Consider the following 26,621-nt stretch of genomic DNA (forward strand, 5'->3'; position numbering starts at 1 on the left):
CAGTGCAAAAGAGGCTGTAACTGGACGTACATGTACAAACGTGTCCGTACAGGATCAGAATGTGGATACAATGACAAGGACAAAGATTCAGCACAAGATTTCAAACAAGGAAAAGAGGGCCCAGGTTAATCAGCTGGTGACCGTGGAATAGAACATGAGACCAACGCCCCTGATGGCTTTGGTGTAAGACTGAGTAACACTCAGCCAATGACAGAGACAGACAAATTAGAGAGAAGATGAAACGAGAAGAGCAACAACTTGAAGATAGAGGGGAAATTATTTCAGGAGGCAAAAAAAAGTTCAGGGAAATGTTGAAATGTTTGGGAAAAAAAGAAAAACTCCACAAGAGTAGTCAGAACAGGCAGACCATCAAACAGATTATGCAGATTATAATGTGAAGTATGGAGGTGGAAGAAAACAGTGAGGGTGTGTGTGTGTGTGTGTGTGTGTGTGTTTGGGGGGAGGGTACATTCCAGTAAACAAACTACACTTAACCAGCTACTCTGAATTCCAAAATGACAAATAATAAATGCTGCTGATTTTTCCAGAGCTCAGTCTCCTGTTGGTAACACTGACAATGTATAAATGCCTCGTACAAACACACCTTAAAAATCCTCAACTATCCCTTTAAATTACTCAGCCGGGTTCCGGATGTTTTTTGTTTTTGTTTACATTTTACAAAGAATCTCACAGAAGAGAAATAATCAGCTGCAATGTTTCCTGGATTTCTCTGGAAACTTGAAAGTTCCTTAAAGCACCTGATCAGCCAGAAGAGACGAGATTATAATTTGTAAAGTGAACAACAGTGTTAGTCCTGACTGGCAGGATTGACTCGCTGCATTTACACATAACCAACACTTACAATGATGTTCCTTCTTATGCATCGGGCAATGTTGTCTCAGGCAGAATGAAAAACCTGTCAAACATCTTTGACAATTACTTTAAAAGCAAACACTTTAATGTCACAGCTTATCTAAATAAGATGGAATCTGATGATGGTCCCCATCTATGCCCACACTCGAATGTGCAAATTTTAAAGGTTAAATTAAATATTAAATAAAATTAAATACAATTAAATCAAATTAAATGTTTATTCATAAAAAATGTTTTTCTACAAATATTATGAACATGGAATTGGTCACTCTAAATTGACCATAGGTGTGAATGTCAAGTGAATGGTTAAAGAGAATGTTATATTGAGTTTGCATCAAGGACAGAAATTGTCTGAATGTGTGATTTACAGCACAAATTTGGCCAATGGAAATCTGTAAACTGAGGAGATGAGATTCTAACTAAGGAATGTTTTGTGACAAAGACGCCCCATTTTTCAAGGAACATAATGAATTATAATACATGTACTGTATTTGTGTATATGTACATGAGGGTGAATCTACAATTGTAAAACTATGGACAGAGAAAACAAAACCTCTGTTTCATTAAACACATTAAATGTGATTGTGAAACACTGATCACTTGAGCTCTGCAGGTTTGCAGCTCTGCAGCAGTCACGTGAAGAACCAGTTCTCCACTGATCCACTTCACTTTCTGGTTTTTCCGCTCCTTCTTATTCAACTGCCTGAAGATAATTTGCATAATTGGCGTGAAACTCTCTTTCTTCTTTTCACGGAGGGCTTCCGGTTTGAAGGGCCAATCAGAGCCCTCCTCCTGCTCAAGCGGAAACTCTGCGATTCCAGGAAAAAAGAAAAACCCGCGGGGTGTTTTCTCCAGCCAATCAGGGCACAAACTGGCGAACACGCTCACCTGGACCAATCAGGGCATCAGCTGACTGAACGTTACCTTTTAAGGACAACGCTCTGGCCCTGCGATTGCGGATAAAACAGGCTGCTGTTTGGATAGTGACGCCGCATACACTAAACACAGCTGGGGCAGTGGATCACCCGCGAGACTTCACCCAGAGACACACCTAAGACTCACCTGCACAGGTAAGAAGACGCTGCTGCGAGCTGCTCTCCTTGTTTATACCGGATGTTTCTTGATGTTTTGTTTTTGATCTGTGCTGTACTTTGAACCACCAACCTATTTTATTTACTTTATGAAATGACGAAAGTTCCAGGGAAATGAAGTGTGAGGGAAGAAGAAGAAGAAGAAGCAGAAGCAGAAGCAGGGAAACTGACTGCCTGTGCGGCACACATGAGGATAATTACTTATTTGCCTTCTTTCACTCTCTCAAAACTCTTTAACAAGAATTTTGAGTTCCAGTGAAAATTAGGTCTTTGTTTTTATAGTAACCCCGCCCCAAAAGAAAACAACCCAACAAAACCGACTTTTGTTTCTAACATATTTGACTTCAGTTGAGTTACTGTTGTGTCAACCAAGTGTGGAAAATCCTGATGGTATAAACTGCTATAATGTTTGGATGATAACCGGAAGTGGGTTATGCACTACAAAATACTGGCTCACTCATAATTGAACACACCAGGAACTGAAGTTGAACAGTTTCATAGGACGGAATAAAATATTTCTGCTTTTATAACGAAGTTTGTAAGTGGAGGAAATTGACAAAAAGCCTTTAAGTGTGCATATATCATATTGGGTGAATGGGTCTTGTAATTTTATTTAATTTTATATTGGTATTCCAGCCTTGGTGTGTTCCTGAGTCTCATCCTGTTTTGAGAGTAACTGGTCTCGTTTCTTTGGGTTGGGTCCTTGGCCTGGAAAGTTCTTGAATTTTGATTGCATGGATGGTGTGTGAGCCTTGTAATGCGGATGCAGTTTAAAGTGAAGTCTTCGTTCCTGTTGCATCATAAAGAGTCTTGACGTGTCCTGACTAAACAGGTTTTTGACAATGGCTTGAGGCAGTTGACTAGACTTGTCGGGCTGGAGGGAGATGATTAAAATGATGTGGAATTGGTTCAGTGATTTTTAAAAAGATTATGCAACTAGAGGATGTGATGTGTCATACACTTGTATGTGATGTGAAGATTTGAATGTCAAGTTTGTCCTTGTCCTCCTGACTCATCATATTATAAAATGCTTTAAAAGCGATGACTTATTGATCTCCTGATGGAGATTCTCAACAAACATTGTGATTTATTGCTGTGTATTTTCTGATTCCTAAAAAGACTAAATCTACGATTTAATAATAGTATAGTAAAATTATGATGAATCACTATTTTGACTGTTCATTACTTTTTTTTTGAACAGTCTAAATGTGTCAAATGTACAACCCTAAACTGCAATTTAAAGGTGCTACAATATTAAACTACTTAACATTTTTCTGTCAGACCTGTGTGCTTAAAGCTTTTTCTTTTCTTAAATTACCCATAGAAATGGAAGACGACGTAGCTGCCCTGGTTGTTGACAATGGCTCCGGCATGTGCAAGGCTGGATTTGCCGGTGATGACGCCCCCCGTGCTGTGTTCCCATCCATTGTCGGTCGTCCTAGACACCAGGTAACAACCTGAAGCACCCTTCTGTGTCTGTGCACTTGTAAAACCGTCTGTACAGATGCAGTAACGTTGTTTGTTTGCAGGGTGTGATGGTGGGAATGGGACAGAAGGACAGCTACGTGGGAGATGAGGCCCAGAGCAAGAGAGGCATCCTGACCCTGAAGTACCCCATTGAGCACGGCATTGTCACAAACTGGGACGACATGGAGAAGGTGAGGACATGGCTGTGATGCTCTTCAGGGGAGAGCTTGTCTTTTCATATCTGAAAATCACCACAGGAACTGATTGAACTGAGATAAGGAAGCACTTTGAGATTTCAAATGAGTGACCCACAGGGAAGGCTTTTTCTAGTTTATCCAACACATGAGCATTGGTCAGGACACCAGAACGTGCTGCCTGACAGAATACCTTTAAATCTTTTGATAACGGTTTAATGCTGCCTCTGAAATATTTGTCTGACTTGGAAGCAGTTGAAGACCATTTAACTGTTTTTTTTTTTTTTGTTTTTTCCTCCACTTATGATTTTAAAAGCTGTAAAGTGGAGAAACCCTAGTTCCTCTTTGATCCTAGACCATCATCGGGTGATCTTAGAACACTGTTAAAGTGTAATGGAGTGTACAAACAAAAAAAAAACTGCTCATTTGCACAATGGACATTTTCTCTCCGTGACATACAGTATGACATTGCACTCCATTATGCCACTCCTTCATTATTGCACTATTTTTTCCCACTGTTGCACATTTTACATTTTATGTTTATAATATTTGTTTTCATTGCTGCTTTGTTAAAACAATTTCCCCTTGGGGATGAATAAAGTATTTCTATTCTATTGGCAACTGGAGTTTCCACATTACTTGTTGCTTATTTACATCAGCTACTTTTCAACTTATCCAAGCCTGTTGTATGTCTACTACTGACCTAACCTAACGTGTTGAAATTGAATGAATGGCCAGAGAAATGCTTGTTATGTGAACATTGCTACTGTTACTAGGATATGTTGCTGTTCTCTAAACAGACTTCCTATCCCACAGATCTGGCATCACACCTTCTACAACGAGCTCAGAGTTGCTCCTGAGGAGCATCCTGTCCTGCTGACTGAGGCTCCACTTAACCCCAAAGCCAACAGAGAGAAGATGACTCAGGTGAGCAGTGACTGATCACTTGAGATTGACAGCTGCATCGTCACTGAAACAAATACAGTGAAACATGTTTTTAAATGGAGTTAAGTGCTTAACTGCACCAGAGACATTTTTGTCCATTTTCTAAAACTTGGTTATTGGATCTGAGGAAAAGACATTGTGGAAATTCTTTTTTTTTTCCATCAATGTATGAGGAAAGGCCAGCTTGTGTAGCTCATGATACAGTAATGAACATGACTAATTCCATTCATACACATAGAATGATTGGCAGGCATATCTACTGTGACGATTCAGGATAAGTGCATCATGAACACCTGTAGAAAAGCGGGGAGGGGAAAATGAGCTTGGTTAAGTTCGGTCTTTTTGGAACCTTTATGACGCGCAACTTGTATTTGTTTTAGATCATGTTCGAGACCTTCAACTGTCCTGCCATGTATGTGGCCATCCAGGCTGTTCTGTCTCTGTATGCTTCTGGTCGTACCACAGGTGAGAAATCATCCAGAGATGCAAACATTTCTCAAACTCTTGGTTTTCCTTTTTTGTAAATTTTTATATTCTTTTGTCTTGTAGGTATTGTGATGGACTCTGGTGATGGTGTCAGCCATACTGTGCCCATCTATGAGGGCTATGCTCTGCCTCATGCCATCATTCGTCTGGACTTGGCTGGCAGGGATCTGACTGACTACATGATGAAGATCCTCACCGAGCGTGGCTACAGCTTCACTACCACTGGTATTGCAGCTTTACAACCTTTATGAGTTCAGATTTGTGTTTCAATGTGTTTTCTAACAAGCTTTTTTTTTTTTTTTTCTGAACTCCAGCTGAGCGTGAGATTGTGCGTGACATCAAGGAGAAGCTCAGCTATGTGGCTCTGGACTTTGAGCAGGAGATGCAGACCGCATCTTCCTCCTCCTCCCTTGAGAAAAGCTACGAGCTCCCAGACGGACAGGTCATCACAATCGGCAATGAGCGATTCCGCTGCCCTGAGACGCTCTTCCAGCCATCATTCATTGGTTTGTAAATTAGCGCATTTTATTTTATATTGTATTACACAGCTCATGAACAAAGTTAAGTTTTCACCAGACATTTAAACATGTTTGTCTGTTCAGGAATGGAGTCAGCTGGCATTCATGAGACGACCTATAACAGCATCATGAAGTGTGACGTGGACATCCGTAAGGACCTGTATGCCAACACTGTGCTGTCTGGTGGTACTACCATGTTCCCTGGCATTGCTGACCGTATGCAGAAGGAGATCAGTGCCCTGGCACCACCCACCATGAAAATCAAGGTATGTTTTTGATTAGTATTTGATGACTTCCTCCATCAAGTTTAATTTCCCATGTGTTTAAATGAGTTGCAGCTGTATCGAACATAAAATGTGCACCATTTGAGGAAAAAAACGTTTTTTTTTCCCCCCTCCCTTGCCATCAGATCATTGCTCCCCCAGAGAGGAAGTACTCTGTCTGGATCGGCGGGTCTATCCTGGCCTCCCTCTCCACCTTCCAGCAGATGTGGATCAGCAAACAGGAATATGACGAGTCCGGCCCCTCCATTGTCCACCGCAAGTGCTTCTAGATGTATAGGGAGTTGGATCAAGTTTAATATGCTGTTCAAGTATTCATCACCCTGGAAATGTCTCCCGATTTATCTTGCATGAATGGACAAAAAGTAAAAGTTTATTTTGAGAATATCCAGCAACTGATTAGGTGTTTCAGCTTGGTTGTTAAAGGCACTACTCTGCTCTATCTGACCCATGTCACTGTGACATCAACAATAAAATGCCAAGATATGATTGTTTACAGCTTCTGGTGTTTGTTAGATTTAATGAGATTTACTGTACTTGCATTTTATACTTTTTCTGATGACAGACCACATGTCCAGTTGTGAGGGAAACAAATGGCTAATGGGCTTATATTAGGAGATATCTTTAATTATAACTGAATTCAGTTACAATTGTCTCCCTAATCAAGGGAAATTAGGACTTATCAGGGTTCCCTGCAAATTCAATATTTCTTTATTGTACATGACCTTAACTGCAAACTTGTCTTAAAAAAATGTTGCTTGAAATGTTTCAATTTAGAGTTCAGTATGGTGACAACATAAAACCTGTTCAACATTCCAGTAAGGATTCTAATGGGCGACTAACATCTGCCTGAGGGCAGGAGCTCAAACTGATACTTTGCGATACCTGATTTCTGGGTGGTGAAATGTCACAGGGTAGGTATTGTTTGCAGAGATGTTACATACCACACCGGGACGCTGTTGCACAGGGAAAAAAAAAAAAACACGGAGTATTCAAAGTTTGAAAAATGTTTGCCAAGCCAGGCTGAGAAGACGCAAACATGTAAAGCTAGGTCTGAATTTGGTTCAATTCAATTGTATTTGCATAGCGCCAAATCATAACATACAGTATCTCAAGGCACTGTACATAGACAATATCAAGGAGAGCAGAGAACCCCAACAGTTCACACAAACACTAGGCATCAGTGGAGAGAAAAAAACTCCCTCTTAACAGGAAGAAATCTGACAGAACCAGGCTCAGAGATGTGCGGTCATCTGCCTCGACTGGTTGGGGTGAAAGGAAAATGGGGACAGGAGAGGTGGGGGACAGGGTGGGGGGGGGGGAGAAAGGACAAGAGGGAGATGAGGTAGAGACAGAAGAGAGAGAGAGACAAGAGGGAGATGAGGTAGAGACAGAAGAGAGAGACCAGGCGCAGATAGACAACTGTATCAAGTTTATACAGTCAATGATATCGACTATTACTTATAGCACAATTTGGTGTAATTTTACAGTAATTAGTAATTATAGGCAATCTTTCGTACCTAACATAACAATTTGACTGTTTTATGGACTGGAGATGTGACGTATAATCCCTCTAGTTTCCATGTCAGCATTTTATGAAAGTTCACAAAATATACAGAACAGAAACATGCAAAAATAATTAAACAAGCAAACACATTTTTTCTATGTTGTACAAAAGTATTCAATTTCATCAGTTGTCAAAGCTTATTTTTTTAGTCCTTCCAGACATTCCTTTTTTATTAATGTGGAATTTTCCTAAAAATTAAAAGTTGAACAGAGAAAATAATCTCTCATTGTCAGCAAAACAAATGTCCTTCTTTCAGCTGAATAACATGACCAGTTTTCCTGAAAATAGTTTTGAACATCCAGAAAATTTTAGAATGTGCAATGATAAAATAAATTTGAAATTGTTTCATGTTTCATTTATGATGAGATTATCAATTTTATTACATTACATTTAGAATGAAACTCGCCATAGGTAAGAAATTGATCAGGCTTCATAAGTTGTTTAACTACTAATACCCTTGTCTACCCAATCCTTGTAGTAAAGAGACTTGTTTTTTTTTATTGAATACTCCTGTTATTCCGTGTGTAGAAGTTATTTGGTGAACACCCATGCCAGCAGAGGTTGCTTATGGAAGTTTGCTAATCTCACAGGTAATGTATCAATTTTATAGTCATATTTTAACAGAAATCCAAGACCTCCAATTTAATTAAATATGGATTTAGGTAAAGTGTTCCAAATGTTAACCATTTAACTTTGAAAGTGTTAAACGTTTGAAATGATGTACTTCCAGACTACCATTTCTTCTAGTGTTGCATAGAATGTCTTTCTTTAAGTAATGGCATTTGTTCCTCCAGATGAAATTGTGTAACATGTTGTCTAGTTTCTTGTATATTTCAGTAGGCATTCCCAGTGATAATGACACATACACAACTTGTGATATCCCCTCAGCTTAAGAAAGTAAAACTCCCATTCATTACATTACATTACATGTCATTTAGCAGACGCTTTTATCCAAAGCGACTTACAATAAGTGCATTTAAACATTTGGGTACAAACGAGCTAGAAGTAAGTAAGAGCTTTAAGTAAGCCAAACTATAAAGTGCTAGTGCGATGTATAAGCAAGCATTCAATGATAGATCCCTCATCAACCACATATTATATTTTTTTTGCTCCACTATTGGATCAAAGTTATTACGGAGTCTTTCATTTTTATCAATGACAACACCTAAGTATGTGATTGTATTTCCCAAAGGAATACCATTAACATCTAAAAGGTCACATGCCTTTAGTGGCAATAACACTGACTTGTTCAGGTACATTTTTAAACCTGACACCTTAGTAAAATCATCAATACATCTGACAGCTTTGATAACCTCATTCTTGTTTGATAGAAATATGTCATCAGCCAGCTGGGCTAATTTAAACTCTCTGTTTAAGACCACAATACCTTGGAACTAATCTTTTTTTAATATGTACCACCATTACTTGTGTGACAAGAATGAATTAAAAGGGGCTAAGTGGACATCCTTGTCTTATTCCACAACAAATATCAAATCTAGGAGTCACACCATAAGCCAGGCCAACAGAGCTATTACATCCTTTATACCAGGGGTAGTCAATTAAATTTAGTTCATTCATTCCCCCCCCCACTTTATCCCTGCCAGGATAAAGTGGCAGATAATTGATGGATGGATTACAATTATCAATTACAATTATTATTATTATAAGTAGCATTGTCATTGTATCAATATATGCACTGTGTCAAATCCAATCAAATGAAGAAAGCTGTAATTCAAGGCCATTTAACCAATATTTATTTTCAGGGCAACTTTGGAAGACTATATACAATAATAAATAATAGATAAAATAAATAAGGAAAAATAGATAACATAGGTAAAAGGAAAGTAAATTGGACAGTCAACTGAGAGCTATAAATAATAAGTACTTTCATAACAACAATAATAATAATAAGTTAAAACAAAGAATTGGCTGCATATAAAAATCAACCATATGACAGACAGACAGACAGACAGACGACTTTATACCCCTTTGGGAGGTTCCCTCGGGGAAATGAACAGCTCCAACATCCACACACAGCACTGTTAAAACGTTTGTGAATATGCAGCTCGTTTCTCCTCCTGTATGTGTTTTTGGTCGTTGCAGTGTGTTTGCGAACATAAATGTCCATTTCCAATTAAAAGCTGCTTTTCTCTCTCTTGTCTTCTCAATCCTTGTCTGCCACTATCACAAGACTGCCAGCTGATTTCGGCGCCTCTATTCAATGAAAGCCCCTTACTCTGCCGGACCGGACCGCAGTCTGCCTGTTAGGGCATAAGGACAAGTACTTCAAGAAGAGATCCAGAGATGAAGAGCTGTTCAGCAGAACCATCTCACACATCAAGACATCCATGACCCTCCTCATCACGTGTCAAATCCCAGTCTTTTGCTGTGCTACAGTTCTGTATCCAATCCAATCCAATCCAACTTTATTTGTTAAGCACTTTAAACAAACCACAGTGGACCAAAGTGCTGTACAGAATAAATAAAAGCCATAATAAGTAAAGGGCTTAAAATAAATTAAAAATCATAAAAACACAATAAGAAAAAAACAACAATAAAATCTAATTCAAATTCAAATAAATTAAATAAATTAAAATCAACGTCTTATGAAGTGTCAAAGGCCAAAGAGAAAAGGTGGGTTTTAAGGAGGGATTTAAAAACAGACAAACACGAGGCCTGTCTTATGTGCAGAGGCAGATCATTCCAAAGTTTTGGAGCTGCGACAGTGAAGGCATGATCCCCTCTGAGGTCCCGCTTTGTTTTAGGCACAATCAGGAGCAGCTGATCAGCTGACCTGAGAGAGCAAGCGAGCGCGTGGATATGGGTGTAGAAGCTCAGAGAGGTAGGGCAGGGCTAGGCCATTCAGGGATTTAAAAACAAATAAAATAATTTTAAAATCGATCCTGAAGTGTATGGGCAGCCAGTGGCGTGAGGCTAAAATGGGGGAAATGTGCTCAAATTTACGTGTGCCAGTTAAAAGACGTGCAACAGCGTTTTGCGTTTTGTATCTGAAGATGGGCAATGGAGGACGCGCTAACCCCCACATAAAGTGAATTACAGTAATCCAGCTGAGTGGTAACAAAGGCGTGAATTACCATTTCAAAATGTTGCCTCGAAAGAATTGGCTTTATTTTGGCCAGCTGCCTCAATTGAAAAAAAGCTTGATTTAACAATGGACCTGATCTGGTTGTCAAGCTTCAGATCAGAGTCCATTTTAACCCCAGGTTTGGGACTGTAGCACACGTTGACAACAGAACAGAGAGGAGAGCTGCCCAAGACCCTGACAGACCTGCACTCTCACTTCCTGCTGGTTCAGACAAAGAGGAAGAAGAACAAAGGATATGAGACGAGTCCACAGTAGCTGATGGAGGCTGACGGGGACTTTCTTCTGAAGCTGTGGAGGCTGGCCTTTGAACATCTGCAGAAAGGAGACATGTCCTTCCTGAAAGAAGCCATGGAGAAATCACTTCAAAGTGAAAATGGTCACCTGGAGCTGTTTGTTTGCTTCCTTCATGGACTCTGTCTGAAGTCCAACCAGAGACTCTTAGGAGGTCTACTGGGTCAAACTCAGAACAGTCCAGAAATCATCCAGAGAGTCATCAAAAACCTGAAGGAGATGAACACAGACAACATCTCACCTGACAGAAGCATCAACAAGACAGAGGACACATACTCTCTGGAACCACTGTTCAGCTCTTGCCTACATGCTGCAGATGTCTGAGGAGGTTCTGGATGAGTTGAACCTGAATAAGTACAACACATCAGAGGAGGGAAAACGCAGACTGATTCCAGCTGTGAGGACGGCTGAGTAAGTAAGCACCCATTCACTCACACTTACATACAGCGCATCTATGTGCAGCGCATTTTCTATCACTCATCTTTCATACCCACTCACACACAGCCGTCAGGAGCAAAGTGGGGTTAAGTGTCCTGCCAGAGCCTTCTCATTTTTCTCACTTTGTGTGTCAGCTGTGTTGTTTTTCTGGAGAAGTTTTAAATGATGAAAGTTCAAAGTGATGATTTCTTGCGTTGAACTGAATGAAGCAGAAACTTCTGTTTTTTTTCTTTATTCAGGTTGATGGACCACAGTTTGTCAGAGATCAGCTGTTCTTCTCTGGTCTCAGCTCTGAAGTCCAACCGCTCCCACCTGAGAAAACTACTTGAGCTGGAACAAGCTGCTGTGTTCTAGACTGGAGAGTCCACATTGTAGACTGGAGAATCTGTGATGAGTTCCCTGACTGCAGCTGCTGTTGTTTTTTTAAATTTTCATTTTATCAACGTTATTATATTTCAAATATTAAATGAATAAGACAGTTTTTATTTTTTTAATTCTGGCTTTTCATCGGTTGACGTGAACAACTTGTAATTTGTGGTGCAACACTGCCATCTGCTGGACATGAGAAGAAGAAGAAACCAGATACTATGTGAATGGATTTTTTTTTTCATCCTCCCCTACTGATATGAGCCTTAAATTATATAACAATATTCCATCATGATATTGGAATAACCATATTTGTGACAATAGTTCACATAATTTCAAAATAAAAGTGTGTATTTTTACATGCAAGAATATGTAGATTCAATTCAATTTTATATTTATATGTATATACTGTATATAGCCCAACATCACAAACATAATTAGCCTCAAATGGTTTTGCAGTCTGGACAGCAGGTGACACCCTCTGTCCTTAGACCCCACATCGAGTGAGGAAAAAATGGGAGAAAACTCAGGAAGAGCCACAGAGGAGGGATCCCTCTGTCAGGACGGATGGATGTGCAGTAGGTGTCACATGTACAGAAACAAGCTCAGCAGATAACAGACAAAGCTTCATATTTACATCGAGAGGAAAGAGAAAAGATAGAGACCAGGAGCATGTCACAAATCAATAACATTCATAACAATTATCAACATCACTATTAATATCATCTAGTCCAGGGTGTAACACACACTATCGCAATCTGGGATTGGTTGCAGCTCCTCATGTGACCCACAAGGATGGATGTTACAGTAATTACTAGCTATATAATATATAGTAATGTTTATGATGCAATGAATGTTTATTAAAAAAAAACAAAAAATGGCCCGCAGTCCATGAGTTTGAGACCTCTGTTCAAGAGGGTACTGTGGGCAATGTGGGCAATGACACAAGAAAACTTCCTATTCATGATTAAAACTGGCGCACACACTCCCATCATACTCACTGTTCACTGCTGAGTATATGTACAGTATGTGTGTATGTACTGTATGTATGTGTGTATGTACAGTATGTGTGTATGTGTGTATGTACAGTATGTGTGTATGTATGTATGTGTGTATGTACAGTATGTGTGTATGTACAGTATGTGTGTATGAATGTATGTGTGTATGAATGTATGTGTGTATGTGTGTATTTACAGTATGTGTGTATGTATGTATGTACAGTATGTGTGTATGTATGTATGTACAATATGTGTGTATGAATGTATGTGTGTATGTATGTATGTGTGTATGTACAGTATGTGTGTATGAATGTATGTGTGTATGTATGTATGTGTGTATGTATGTATGTATGTACAGTATGTGTGTATGTACAGTATGTGTGTATGTATGTATGTATGTCTGTGAGTGAAAGTCAACTGTTTACACACTGTTATTGTAAGTGAAGCCATGTTGTTTGTTTAAATTGCTGTCAGTAAATAAACAAAATAACATAACGTTTACAACTGTTGCCACTTTACATTAGACACTAAAATATGTGTCACGATGATACCAATTCTGTTACTAATAATAATGATCACTTGATTGTTTGTTCACAGATCAGAGTCTGTAATATGAATAAAAAACAATATGAGAGAAATGTGACAAACCTACAGAAGCAACCACATTTACCTAAACACATAAATAATATACATACACATACATAAATAGCTCTGTTTTCCTGAATCAACAAGATTCAACAAGAACATTTTGAGAGCTGAGTTTAATGAAATAAACATATTGGTGCAGTCAGATGTACTTATTTGAGACAATAAAGAAGAATTTATAACTTAACTGAAACTTAACTGGTTTATTAGATTATGCTGTATCTGTTAAATAATTATGTTGAATTAAAAATGACTCTCCTTCTGTTTTGGGTCTTTATTCATCAAGGTCAGGGTGTCAGCTTGTGTGACTGAAGATTTAATCCATAATAACATGTTGCTGACGGCAGATGATATAATATAGTACAAATTAAGATATACTTGAGCATGATTGTGTCTGTCTGTTTTTTTTTTCTCGTTTTTATTTGTTTTACATTTTTTTTACGTTAATCATATACACAAGTATTGTTGAATATCAAATTGTTATAGGGGTTTAATTTATGGCTAAAAGTCCACAAGATACAAGCATATTATTATGACATGCCTCATAAGAAATGGATTACCTACTTTTTGTACTGCAATTTCTTTTCGCTGTGTTTTTAGTTTTGTGATGTGCCATTGAGTACCTTATAAAGCTCTCTATGAATAATAATGACAATAATAATTATAAAAATATATTATTATTAGTAGTATAAAAGACAACCATTTACTTTGTCGCTCTTCTTGTTTGCCTGTACCCTTAGGAGTTGTGTCACATTAAATATTTCTGCTGCAAGAATTGTGGGGTGTTATTGCTATATTTTCCTGTTAGAATGGTGTGAATTCTATGCCAAATAAGATTTAAAAGGAAGCAATGTTTTCCTTTGCATTGACATTATTAAGGCCACCACTGAGAAACTCTTGGTAAGAAATAAAACTAAAGAAGTTTAGTTCAAGTTGTTTTTACCTCCTCAATATGTTATTCTACATAAAATGTGACATGAAATCTCTAAACTGTCTCACATTTATTTATTTTGGTCACACCTGAATATTGTAAAGACATGAACTCATTTATAGTTATTTACAATGTTTTCTCTGACTTTATTCTTTATTCTTACCATGGATCAGTCTGTTGCTGAATGAGCTCCTGGCTGATCAGCACATTGTGGAGCGGGTGTAAAGGAGAGTTCAATATATTCCAGACTGTGGACAATATTCTCTCCAATACTCTCCAATACCAGTTCCTCCCCCACAACATGGCTGTAACCACTCTGTCCATCACAGTCGATACACAGGCAAAATGGTGATATCACACCTGCACCCTCTTGTGCGTTATTCAAAAGGATACGCCTGCCTGTCCGTGGTCAGTCCAGGTGGGGCCAGGACAGGAAGACTGTCAACAAGGGGCAGAACTCCTGGGTTGTGCAGTAGTTGAAACTCGATAGTTCTCTGCATCACTGTGACTTTTAACAAACACCATACCTGGTCTGTTGGCATCAAAGCTGTGACCGTCAAGATGACTTCTCAGTGACATAATAATAATATGAAGAGAATCCTGCAGTAGGATGGTTTTATGGTCATATAGCTTATTTTTAATGTAATTTTCCAGCTAATAGCTTGGTAGTAACATGTTCATGCTGAGCTAAAGGAAATGTTATTTCAATTTTGTCATATGATGTCCATATGATAGCTTGGTAGTGATAAGTATTGTAGGCTACAATCACCACCAAAATCATGTTATACTTTCACATGAAAATGTTTTAATCAAAATTGGTAATTACCATATTATTCATTTAAATGTCATCTTCCCTTTTGGCCCGCACAGTCATTTGTGTCAAGCTAACACTGTTTATACAAAGTTACATGCATGGACACTAAACAGCAGGCAGTTTGGGTGAAATAATTCAATTCAATTCAATTGTATTTGTATAGCGCCAATTCATAACATACATTATCTCAAGGCACTGTACATAATCAACATGGAGGCATCAGTGGAGAGAAAAAAACTCCCTCTTAACAGGAAGAAATCTCTGACAGAATCAGACTCAAAGATGTGCAGTCATCTGCCTCGACCGGAGAGGTGGGGGACAGAAAGGACAAGAGGGAGATGAGGTAGAGACAGAAGAAAGAGACTAGAAGCAGATATGCCCTTGGTGTGGGCAAGTCCCAGTGGTTACAAAATCTATTGATTCAGACTCCGGTCATCAAACTCAAAAACTATCGATTCAGAGAATCACATGTTCCTGTTTAAACACTGAAGATGGTTTTGGATGTTTCTTTTCAATCCTGGATATGTGAACATATTCTTTTCACTTTGTTGAATTCCCAGTGGTTGTCAGGGTTTCATATGTCGGGAAATGAAAACAGACATACAATATCTGAATCTCCTTACAGCAGTAATCCTGTGCAACCACCAGAGGGTGATAGTCACACACATATGACAAGTGGCCAACAGCCATTTGTCATATGGACCAAAATAACACAAGAAACAAAAACATGTATCTGTGATATAAGGCTGGACTCACCTGGTGGTGCAGTGGCCATGATGCCACTTGACTGGAGGAGTTTAATTTAACTGAGTTCAACCAAAGAACCTGAAAAACAACAAATAGGTTTACTGAATCTATTTAAAGTCCATGTGATCTACTTAATTAATTAAAAAAACAGATTTTCAGTTGAATGAACTGCAATTGCACCATGAATGTGTTGATTCACACTGTATTTGCAGTGATAAAGCACTTTCTTTTTCTTCTCCCGCTGGCACCAAAGGTGTGGGAACATGTTGGTGTTCATACCAGTTTGGCAGTTTGACCTACAGTTCAGGGTTGCATTCAGAATACAAATCAATCATTGATGGCAAATCTTGGCAAAGAAGAACAAGATGATATGTAACTAAATCAGCCAAATGTTTTTTCCCTGAACCCAAGAAAACTGTATCCATTAACTTAGATTTGAGCATGAAATCCCAACCTGAGCCTGTCAAGGCAAGTTCAAAGTAATATTTTGGAATGTATTGGGATTTGCTGGGCCGCCTTAGGTGTGTAGCTCCAAATATCATTTTATATTTAATATCCATGTGCATATTTAAACTGCATGTGAGTACAACAAATACTGACCATGGTTATGCAGCGACAGCTCTTAAACTACATCAGGTTGTGTGCTGACAAACAAGATTGTCTGTCGAGTTCAGATTAGCAATGACTCTTGTTCCTGTCTGATGTAAGTGATGCATGAGCATTATGTTCATGTAACCTGTTGATAACTATTGCTTAGCAATGGTGGTCTCACTGATTTACACGGAAGTCCCTAATGATCGGGGGGTCCCAAACGTGTGTGTATTGATGTTGTTTCTATGTCTCAATAGTGTTACGTTATTTGGTTTTATTTTGTAGTTGAAAGTTGCTAATTTATTGCACATTTGTACATCTGCTCTAGTTTTTCTTTAAAGTATATGTATTCACCTAAACCTGCTTCAATGTTCACGGCCCCTTAATTGCTACCCATAATTAAGTCATTAAGGGGCCGTCCACATGCAAACGGGTTTAGGTGAATATGCATACTTTTTTTTGCCAGAGAGGCGTCCCGTCCACACGGAGACGGCATTTTAGGGGACCTGAAACTGTATTTTTTTGAAAATGGCTCAAATGCCGGCCTCACGTTTCTGTGTAGACAGCGATTACGATACTTTAGGGAAACAATGACATCATACTCATACTCAGACCCACTTCATTGTCTTGTGTTTGGAGATTGTTTGACTGTGTTTCCAACTACTGTCAATGAAAAAGTGTCAAAAAGTAAAGTGTCTAAACCTATTTTTACTTGAATTTACAAAACAGGTCAGTGAATGTTCAGTGGATGTTCAGTGAAGTCGACTGCACTGAACACTGTTTATGTGTGCTGTGTGTGTGTGTGTGTGTCCGACTCTCCACCGCGGTAAATACAGGTAGATGGATCTCGTGCGGCAGAATTGTGCATTCACATTAAGTATTCTGGTTTATGACAGAAAGTCCCTAGATTTGTCGCCAGTCACCTTTTTTAAAATAAAAAAATAAATTCTATAAAGGGTCTATAAAGTTGCTAAATATGCACATGCACAGACATTATTTCCCTTTCTTTCCCCTGGCTTGGTTCATTCTGTCGCCATTTATGTTATGTGTTTTTTTTTACTGCCGCTCCAAGGTTACAAAAAAAACAAAAGTGACACAGGTTTGGTGTAAATAACACAACTATAATTAATGCAATTTATACAGTACATTTGCACCAATAATACTCTGCGGTGGTGGGAGGGAGGCCCAAACTCAAATTCTGCTTAGGGCTCCATAAAGGCTTGGGCCGGCACTGGAAAGAAAACAAAGAAAGAAAAAAAAAGAATTCTAAAAATGATACTTTGACCAGTGGGAGGTAATTTAATACATTGTCTAGTTGTTTTCCCTGCCTTCATTTATATCCTGTTCTTTTAGAGCTTATTGCTAATAGAAACAACTCAATCGGTGCCAATGAACTGAAGCTGAAATGAGCAGTAGCTTGCCAACCATGTCCATGAACAACATTAGGGAACAGTTGTATCCAAACACGACTTCTCACCTGGCTCTCATCTAATTAGCATCAGTGTGTTCAGGTGTGTTCAGGTGTTGATCTGCATACACTGTCATTGAGGAGGGCAGCAGGTGATTTGACTGAACCGTTTCCTCGTTCTTATTCACAAACACACTCACTCAAATACCGATTTACTGAAGAAGAAGCGGACAACCACACGTAGACCAAAGCTCCGGGATGTTGACGATCGCGCAGTGTGAAGAATCAAGCAATTACCGTTTTCAATGGTAAGAACATGCGCTCTTGTTGCGCAGAATTTGCGTTTTTACATTTATTGCGTTATTTCAGACATATTCCAAATTAAGAAAGCCATAACTTTAATTCGGTATGGATATTTTACATAAATGCTGCACAGAGACGATGAAATAAGCATTATACAGGTTCCTGTCTTGTATTTGCCTGTTGTAATGGATCACTGAAAAGAATTTAAGAGACGTTCATATTATTATGTTAAAACTGGTTTAGAAACCTATTTCTCGGGAATTTTCCAGGTGCTGTGGAAAAACACAACCCTTTTACTCTAGCCTAGATTAATGACATTTTACATCATTTACTTTTTCAAGGGCTTAAAACTTAACACTTTGTTTTTATTTAGTTTTGTACATTTGCCCATAAGATATCATTTTCACATGTAAACCAAACTCACCACACTGCTAACATCTTGTGTCAAACCTTCATGCTGCTCCTTTTGATCATTTTATCATTTTGATAAAGGAATATTACTTTTCTTTAGCTTTTTCTTTAATTGTTCAGTGGTGTTTGATCTGTAGAAAGCTCTTCAACTCACATGTCACTAACTGTATCCCATGTTGATGTTGACTGCAATGTTTTGGCAGTGTGGGTGCAGCTGCTTTGCATATTACATCAGACAGACTGTATTGTATTGATCTGTTGACAAATTGCATGCGTGTCTACATTGGTCACAACGGGAAATGTCAGTGAAGCACACAGTTGCACAGAGGAACAGGAAGCCATGTTGTTTTGCATGTCATTTGCCTTTTTATAAATAAAATGTGAATGCAAATGATGTGTCAGTCAGATGCAAGACCCTCTTATCATAACACGCATGCAAACTTTAAATTAAAAACAAGTGTGATCCTGAGCAGGAATATTTTGTCCTTTAATGACGCATCCATCAGGTTGTTTTGTTTTATCATTCTTTAAATGGAAATTTCAATGTCTTGTGCAACATTTTTACTTGGCCAACTAGATTTTAGTTTTGTCTTAAAGTGTGTTGGGGGGCATTTTCATTATTTTCCTTTTTGTTACCTTTTTAAAATCAAGACCAGTTGTGTTTCCATTACCTTGGAATGAGTCTTTTATATCCACCAGAGAATGTCCTCTTCCATGTCGTATGACGTGTTTGTTAGCAAAAGGTATTCAGTTGGTTGCAATGTTTTTGTTTGAGACGAAAATGCAAAACAATGACACAAGTATGTGGACACTAAAAGATAAGAATCCTTTATTTATCCCACATGGGACAAATACAACTGCAGCATTATGTGATTACACCAAGGAACAGGACTACGCACACATTTTACTACAAAAAAACAGTCACTTTATTCCATCCAGGCACACTATCACTTCAAGTTGATTTGCACCTGAGTAGAGTGAATTGTGTTCCCTTGCAGTGTATTACTAATGTCTTTTCTTCTGCAGAGTGCGCTTGGACAGCATGTGAGGTTGTAGGAGGAGCTTCATATTTCATCCCGATCAATCTTCACTACTGAAGGTGCAGCAACCTCCATCTTTGGAGCATCACTTCATCACCTTCCTACTTCCCATCCCCTTTAGGTATGAATCCTTATGGAGACACAGACCAGGACTCTCATCCACGCAACGATGATGATGATGCTGCTTCGCTTCCCTGTTCAGACCTCGGCCTTGACAATGATACCCATTCTCCATCCTTCTCCAGTTCACCGTGTCCTCCAGTAATTCTGACAGGTCATACCTCCTCTCCTTCAACCCCTCACCTTGCTCCCACCACCACACTGACTTCCTCCCAGGTCTCTGTCATCATTCCGTCACCAGAACTCCAACAATCTCCCCTCCCACCTCAGTTCTTGGAGGACACCTGTCCAGACCTGGAGTGCTCCATCTGCTTTAGTGAATTCAATAATGTCTTCCGCTGTCCCAAGATGCTTCACTGCAAGCACACATTTTGTCTGGAGTGCCTGGCACGCATCAACGTCAAGTCGGCCGAGCCCAGCAACATCCTGTGCCCACTGTGTCGCGGCCTCACCCCGCTGCCCACCCTGGGTCTGCCCAGGCTACCCACAGACTCCGATGTCCTGTCATACCTGCCGGCCGCCATGCAGAGGGTCTACAGCATCCGCTTCCTCCGCAAAAAAGGGAAGCTGGAAGTCAAAAGGTCAGCACCTTGATGGAAAAATGAGTGTGTTCTTCATGTGACTGTTGTACTTTGTACTTTAAAAGTAAAATCTAATCATTGCTTCCCCCATCCAATCCAACCAGATCTGGTTGAAATAAATTACATCTCTGTTTCTGATCAGATTGGTGTCAGTGCTGATGAACCTTGTCACATTTCACACTTCTGAGTTAATTTACTTGTTAATCATTCACAGATTTTACAGGTTAATTTGTCTGATGGGATTCTTCAATTGTCTTCAGGTCATCTGGAAGTCACCAGCAGTGGGGTCAGATGACGCAGAGGTCTGCAAACCCTTCTCTGAATGTTGGGCTTCCCAGCCCACCTGTCGAGGGCCACAGTGGGGCAGGTGGCCTGGGGGGTGCTCTCTTTAGACTGACAGGCCAACCGGTGTGCCGAGCCTTCCTCCTGACATCCGTGGTGATGATGATGCTGCTCCTGACTGGCATCGTCATCTTTCTGCTCACCTACAAAAATGAAAATGACCCACAATAACTGAGTGTGACAGTTGACTGCCAAATCAATCACCTGCTGCAGCAATACAGCAGCTGTGCTCAGGTGCTGCCAGAAGTGGGTAATAGTTGAACCATGTTAAGAAACAGATCTACTCAACTGCTGATTAGCAGCATCTCAGATTTCAGCCAGTGGTAACAGGCTGAAATCTGTAGGTCATGTCAAGGCAACAGAGCCAAGTAATGTTCCTGTCACTTTGGACCTGGACTGAGGCCCATCAGCATGTCTTATAGACCTGCCAGCAGGTGGCGCTGTCACTGCAGCACTTTAAACAAAAGGACTGAACGTTTGTTATGTTTTAAATCAGAGTCCTGAAACCGTTGTTTACATCAGCCAGTTTTCTGTTGGGAAACAGGAGCCATGCTGCAGTCTGACAGACATAAACTGTAAAGAACTAGAATACCCACATTAGGGCTCAGCTCAGTAAAAAAAACCAAAACATTTTTGTTCTCTGCTTAAAATATCTTTCAAAATGTCATACATTAAAGACTATGTTACAAATAGAAAGGGAGAAAAATGGGTATTTTATGTCAATACTAATATCCAGTTTTATGTTGTGTTTTAAGGCTCAGGCATGTTTTACTGTATTTTATATTTTTATGTAAATTATCAATATGTTAAACTTAAATAAATTCCTTTTTTGAATTATAGTTTTGTGTTTTTTTGTTTTGTTTGAATGGTCTTAATGAGGTACTGAGTCAACGTTGATTGTGCTGTGAGCATCCCCTATGCACAGAACAGGTATGATTTGGGTGACAGTGGAGACAAAGAGAAATATTTCAGCCTCTTCACTCGCCATATAAAATCAACATCAGCTCAAGTGTATAATAGCTTTAGAATATGTCTACTTATTTTTCCTCACCATTTGACAATCTTATTCATGTATAAAGGAGATGCAGTGCAAATGTGTAATTTTGTGACTTTGTTTGAAGTCCTTAGTTCTGATTAACCCAAGAGACACAACACTGCCAAACCAGGCCGCTGGATTACATCAGGAGAAGGCGAGGGGAAGAGAAAAGCCATCGCTGCTAAGCTAACTTGTTATAGAGGCCCTTTCTCAATACTCAAGGATGTACATACATACTTGAGAAGTACGCCTGGAGTACATACTTGCCAAGTAAGGGAGTACACCATGGATGTATTATAAGAACTGGAGAGAGCACCGCCCCCTCTGCCTTGAAGACAATTTTGTCATGGTGGCCACTCCCAGTACTGCAACAAAAAATACTCACAGGCCCAATTTTCCCATTGACCACAATAGTAAAAGAGACACCTGTAAAACTGTTCACAGGACACCTTGAGACATATTTGCCAGAGTGACGTCACTGCTGTGTACGAGCACAGCAAAGTGCGGTCATGTGGCGTCTCGGGAACAGCTACTGTCAGGGAAGCGTACGATGTGAAAACTTTATGAGAAATGTGAATAAATGAAGGCAATTAGGAGTTTTCTTTTATATTTTTAAAACATAACGACAAAGCAGGTTTTAGTTATTTATTTAAAAAGTTTCTGACTTCCGCGTTCCTACTCAGTGCCATGATCATCCACCAGCTGTGATACAGCCCAAATTCCTTTATTCAAACAGGTCCCTAAAAACAATGACTCAGAAAATATCTATTATTCCACAAGGGTGAATTGTGAGGAGTAAAACTGTGATCAAATATTAATTTCCAGTAAAGGATAACTTGCTGGTGATAGTCCTAAAGTTTCACAGGCAGTTTACATATATCATAATAGTCATGTTAGCCTCCATAGCATAGTCGTGGTCTCCAGCCTGCTTTGCAACATCCAGCATTACCTTTAAACCGCTCCACGATGTTTCCACCAGGTATTATCAGTTTAGCAGGCTTCACTGCGTTATTTGTATTCATTTTAAGTAGTGCTGTCTGTTAAACGCGTTATTAACGGTGTTAACGCAAACCCATTTTAAAGGCGTCAATTTCTTTCGCGAGATTAGCGTTCTTTTTGGCCTAGCAAACTGTAGTTTTTTTCACATGCTGTTGCAACAACTAGTAATGTTAGAAAAACTACAACACCACACTGGATCCAGCTAGACCGGAAACAAAACAACAGGCACGCTGCACACACTTGTTTGGGCTTGCGAGCCGGCCAAAGAGTAGGCTAACGTTACGTTTTGAGTGGATGGCGAGCGTTGTGTGCTTCTCCGTCTCCAAGCATGCTCTCCGTATCCAAGTAATGATGTATGCAGTTTTACCAACCAAGCTGGCAGAACCATAGTGGACCGCTAGCTCCTTAATAATAGGAATAACTCAAAATATGCAGGGTGAACATTTGCACAAAGCAAGCCAATCTACTTTTCTATGTTGATAATATAATTAAAATGAGAAAAAAATAATGGGACAAAAGGAAATCAAGGGACATTTAGAATAGATAAAAATGTGCAATTAATTGCGATTAATCGCAAGTTAACTATGACATTAATGCGATTAATCACGATTAAATAGTTGAATCGCTTGACAGCACAAATTTTCAAGTTTTGTGAGAGTTTATTCAAATAAACTTTGGGACAAGTTTGATGCAGCCTCCGATTCGAGGTGTTGTTCAACACGCCATCTTGCCGGAAGTCCAGTCAGTACGTTTTTTGGGATATGCGCTGGGTGAGCAACTCCATAGGAATGAACAGAGCCAAAGGGTCGGTGCTCTATCCAGTTCTTATAAAATTGGATTATTGACCCAATTCTGACTCCATATTACATAACTAGCAATGTCTGCTTCACTCGGTAAGAAGTGAAGCTTGAGAGAGTGAGACTCTCACACGGCAGCGAGCGCAGTGCATTTTGGGAGTTGTTGTCTTTGATCTACATGAGCCAAAAAAAACTTTTTCTGCCTTTCTCGGCCAAGAAAGCACTTGCTTCAAATATTATTTCCCATTTCTACTACATAGATGACCGAGTTTTAATAGACATTCATCTTTCCAACGGTGAAATATTCCTTTAAGCTGGTGAGCCTTTTGTAAATTGGCTAAAATCAGTTATCATTTATCATTTATCTAGGAACGTGCTGCCACACAATGGACCAATCCTGACCTCTAACATTCATACATGATTTGATGGTGTATACACGGGGCGCTTCCAGGTGAGGAATCAAATCCTCCACCTTCTTGCTGTGAGGCAACAGTGCTAACCACTAAGTTACTGTGCAGCTTTACCATACATAGAAACATCATGAGATAATGTGTACATTACATGGCAAAAATTAGTTTGGAAAAACCTGAGTGTAAACACAATGTTGAGTCAGCAGAGTTTATTTCTTTTTTTTTAAATCATGATAACATCTTGACACCAGCTGCACCTTAAGAATCCAGGAGGTGGAGCTGTGGCATCAACAAATAAAGTAAGTAGAAGAGATGGCTCCTTTGAGAGATCAGAGGATAATCTTTTACAACAATAATATATTGTAAATAAATAACAACATGAATGACAGTCAATTTGTTTTTGAGTAATATAATATATAATATAATATATGTCTCTAATTCAGTGACAGTTTTGATCCAGAAAGTGAGACTTCCTTCACTGTATTGTGAGATGTGAGTTGATAAAAACTTTCAAAATGATCAGTGACTTTACCCCAAAATAAGGTTTAAAATGCCCTTTGTTCCACCGGGGTACTCAGCTTCTATGCATGCACAAAGTTTCACCAAACACACTGCTCAATCCAGAGTTGTGATGCCTTCAAATGAGGCATTGGCTTCTTACACCACAGCACTAGAACAAATAGATTTATGTAGTTCTGTCTCTTAGCTTAAAATCGTCCTCTTCCATACTTCCATGCCAAATCTATCAGTCACAAATAAGTTGAAACAGTCATGAACCTCAAGTGCAGCAACAAGACCGATACACAGGATTACCTGGTTTTTGAAGCAGATTATTGGTTTCTGGGAGAAATAGATGAAATATGTGTCATACACCACCATCTTTGGTGTTTTTTCAATTCAAATGATGTAGAATTTGATCTACAATAACTGTGTGTACATGAGCAGATTCTATTCACCCTGATTTAAATCAATGACTGGAAATTTACTGTTTAAATTGATGTAAAAAAAAATAAAAAACTCTGATTATGACGTGCTCATGCATCAAGATCAGAGGAAAATCATTTTCACTAAACCATTTTGCCATGTACAGAGCTGTCTAATTGTCAAGAAATAGTAATAAAAATAAACTTTATTCTGCCCGTACTGTAAACTAACATCTTTGTTGTGGCTTGTTCTCATCTCAGTGTTTTTAAATCATTTGGATGTTCCTGCAATCCTGAGTTTGTTTTTTGCACATGAGCTGAATAAGAAGTGAACCATGTTTGCAGGGACTCACTTTAACCACAAATCCTGCTTCCTAGTGTAGGCCCCACATTCCAGTTTCACTTTGTAAAACCACAGCGGTGTCATTTGTACAGAGATAGACTTTTCCTGAAACAGCTACAATGTTAGCTTCACTCGTAGTACTGAAGTAGACACAAACAATAATTTTACTTAGACCACATACTTATGGGTACCTGCATCTTTGCCTGAGTCAAGACTGTTGAGTGGAAATGTGTTGGATTACAGATATCTATCCATCCATCCATCTTCTACAGCTTTATCCTCCACATGAGGGTTGTGGGGGGTGCTGTGCCAATGTCAGCTGACATGGGGCGATAGGTGGGGTATACCCTGGAGAGTTCGCCAGTCCATCGCAGGGCCACATATAGAGACAAACAACCATTCCAATTCACCAATTCAGCCAATCCCCATATTGCATGTTTTTGGACTGTGGGAGGAAGCCGGAGAAGCCGTAGAAAACCCACATACACATGGGGAGAACATGCAAACTCCATGCAGAAAAGCTGTGTCTTCTTGCTGCAAAGACAAGAGTGCTAACCACTAGACCAACTGTGTGGCCCCATGCAACAGATATCCATCAATTTCAAATTATTATTATAATTTTTCCCTCAGATTAATTTAAGGCCTTTTTTGAACTGTTACAGAGCAATGGAAATACAGACCTTAAGCTTGTCCAGTACAACCTTTCATGCTCTGATTTGTTTACCTGATGTGATCCTGGAACTTGGCTGCAAGCTCACTCCCATCACATCTGATGTGTAATCTAAGTTACATGTGACGTCACTCAACCAGAGTCATGGTTACAGTTACTGTGTTTACTGACGCTGTTAATTGGGTGCAGGACCTGTGCTTTCTACTTAGAGACCTGATGCATCCCTTATAAGAACATTTGTTTGTGACTTACCAACATCCTGGTGACTTTGTCCTTGAGACTTCAAAGAAATGGTTGAGTTTAAAAAGAGGAAATCTGATGAGGACGTCAAATCATCAGAGATTGTTCTGCGCTCATATCAATGTGTGACAGTGTGGGCGTGTGTGTGAACATGGGTGTGTTAATAGGTGGCTTTTGTGTATGGACACACCTTAAAAACACATGCAGCGTTTACAGAAGCCCATTTCCATGGAGACCAGCCATGTGAATCCCACCCATTATAAGAGCTCACAGGTCTGCCCTCAAGTCTCAGCGTAACCAAGCCACCAAATAAATGAATGAATTGCCTGATGACTTGAGATCTAACCCCCACTGTGTCCGTCAAAGTGCACCGTGCAAACTATGCATCAGTGTCTCCCACAAACATGATGGTTTCTTGAATGAATTGACTCCATTCAGAAAAATAGAATTCATCTGTTCACATGTACATGCAAGCATGCACTCACAGGACAAATGGTCAGCAATTAGCTGTGAAAACACAGAGTGTAATTAAGTGTTTAACTATCACACAATATAACTAATAATTAAAAAACAACAAAGTAAGACAAACATTATCTTTGTGATAAGAGAAAAAGATATCCCCATAAGAATGACTGAAGAGATTGATTGA

At 39.3% G+C, this 26,621-nt stretch overlaps 2 protein-coding genes across 2 annotated transcripts; both read left to right on the forward strand.

Moving 5' to 3' along the window:
- The first annotated feature begins 1,789 nt into the window (after positions 1-1,789).
- LOC131463415 (actin, non-muscle 6.2) lies at positions 1,790-6,349 on the forward strand. The gene is made up of 9 exons (XM_058635104.1): positions 1,790-1,943; positions 3,289-3,413; positions 3,494-3,622; positions 4,442-4,552; positions 4,951-5,035; positions 5,120-5,281; positions 5,371-5,562; positions 5,659-5,840; positions 5,984-6,349. The coding sequence occupies exons 2-9, from the start codon at positions 3,291-3,293 to the stop codon at positions 6,125-6,127; spliced, it is 1,128 nt and encodes a 375-aa protein (XP_058491087.1). The 5' UTR covers positions 1,790-1,943; positions 3,289-3,290; the 3' UTR covers positions 6,128-6,349.
- Positions 6,350-17,883: 11,534 nt separating this feature from the next.
- On the forward strand, positions 17,884-21,393 carry LOC131464260 (E3 ubiquitin-protein ligase rnf152). The gene is made up of 3 exons (XM_058636660.1): positions 17,884-18,065; positions 19,498-20,212; positions 20,473-21,393. Exons 2-3 carry the CDS (start codon positions 19,635-19,637, stop codon positions 20,723-20,725), a joined length of 831 nt encoding a protein of 276 aa, XP_058492643.1. The 5' UTR covers positions 17,884-18,065; positions 19,498-19,634; the 3' UTR covers positions 20,726-21,393.
- The last annotated feature ends 5,228 nt before the right edge of the window (positions 21,394-26,621 follow it).

This window comes from Solea solea, chromosome 8 (assembly GCF_958295425.1).
Source record: "Solea solea chromosome 8, fSolSol10.1, whole genome shotgun sequence".
In the NCBI taxonomy this organism is placed as follows: domain Eukaryota; kingdom Metazoa; phylum Chordata; class Actinopteri; order Pleuronectiformes; family Soleidae; genus Solea; species Solea solea.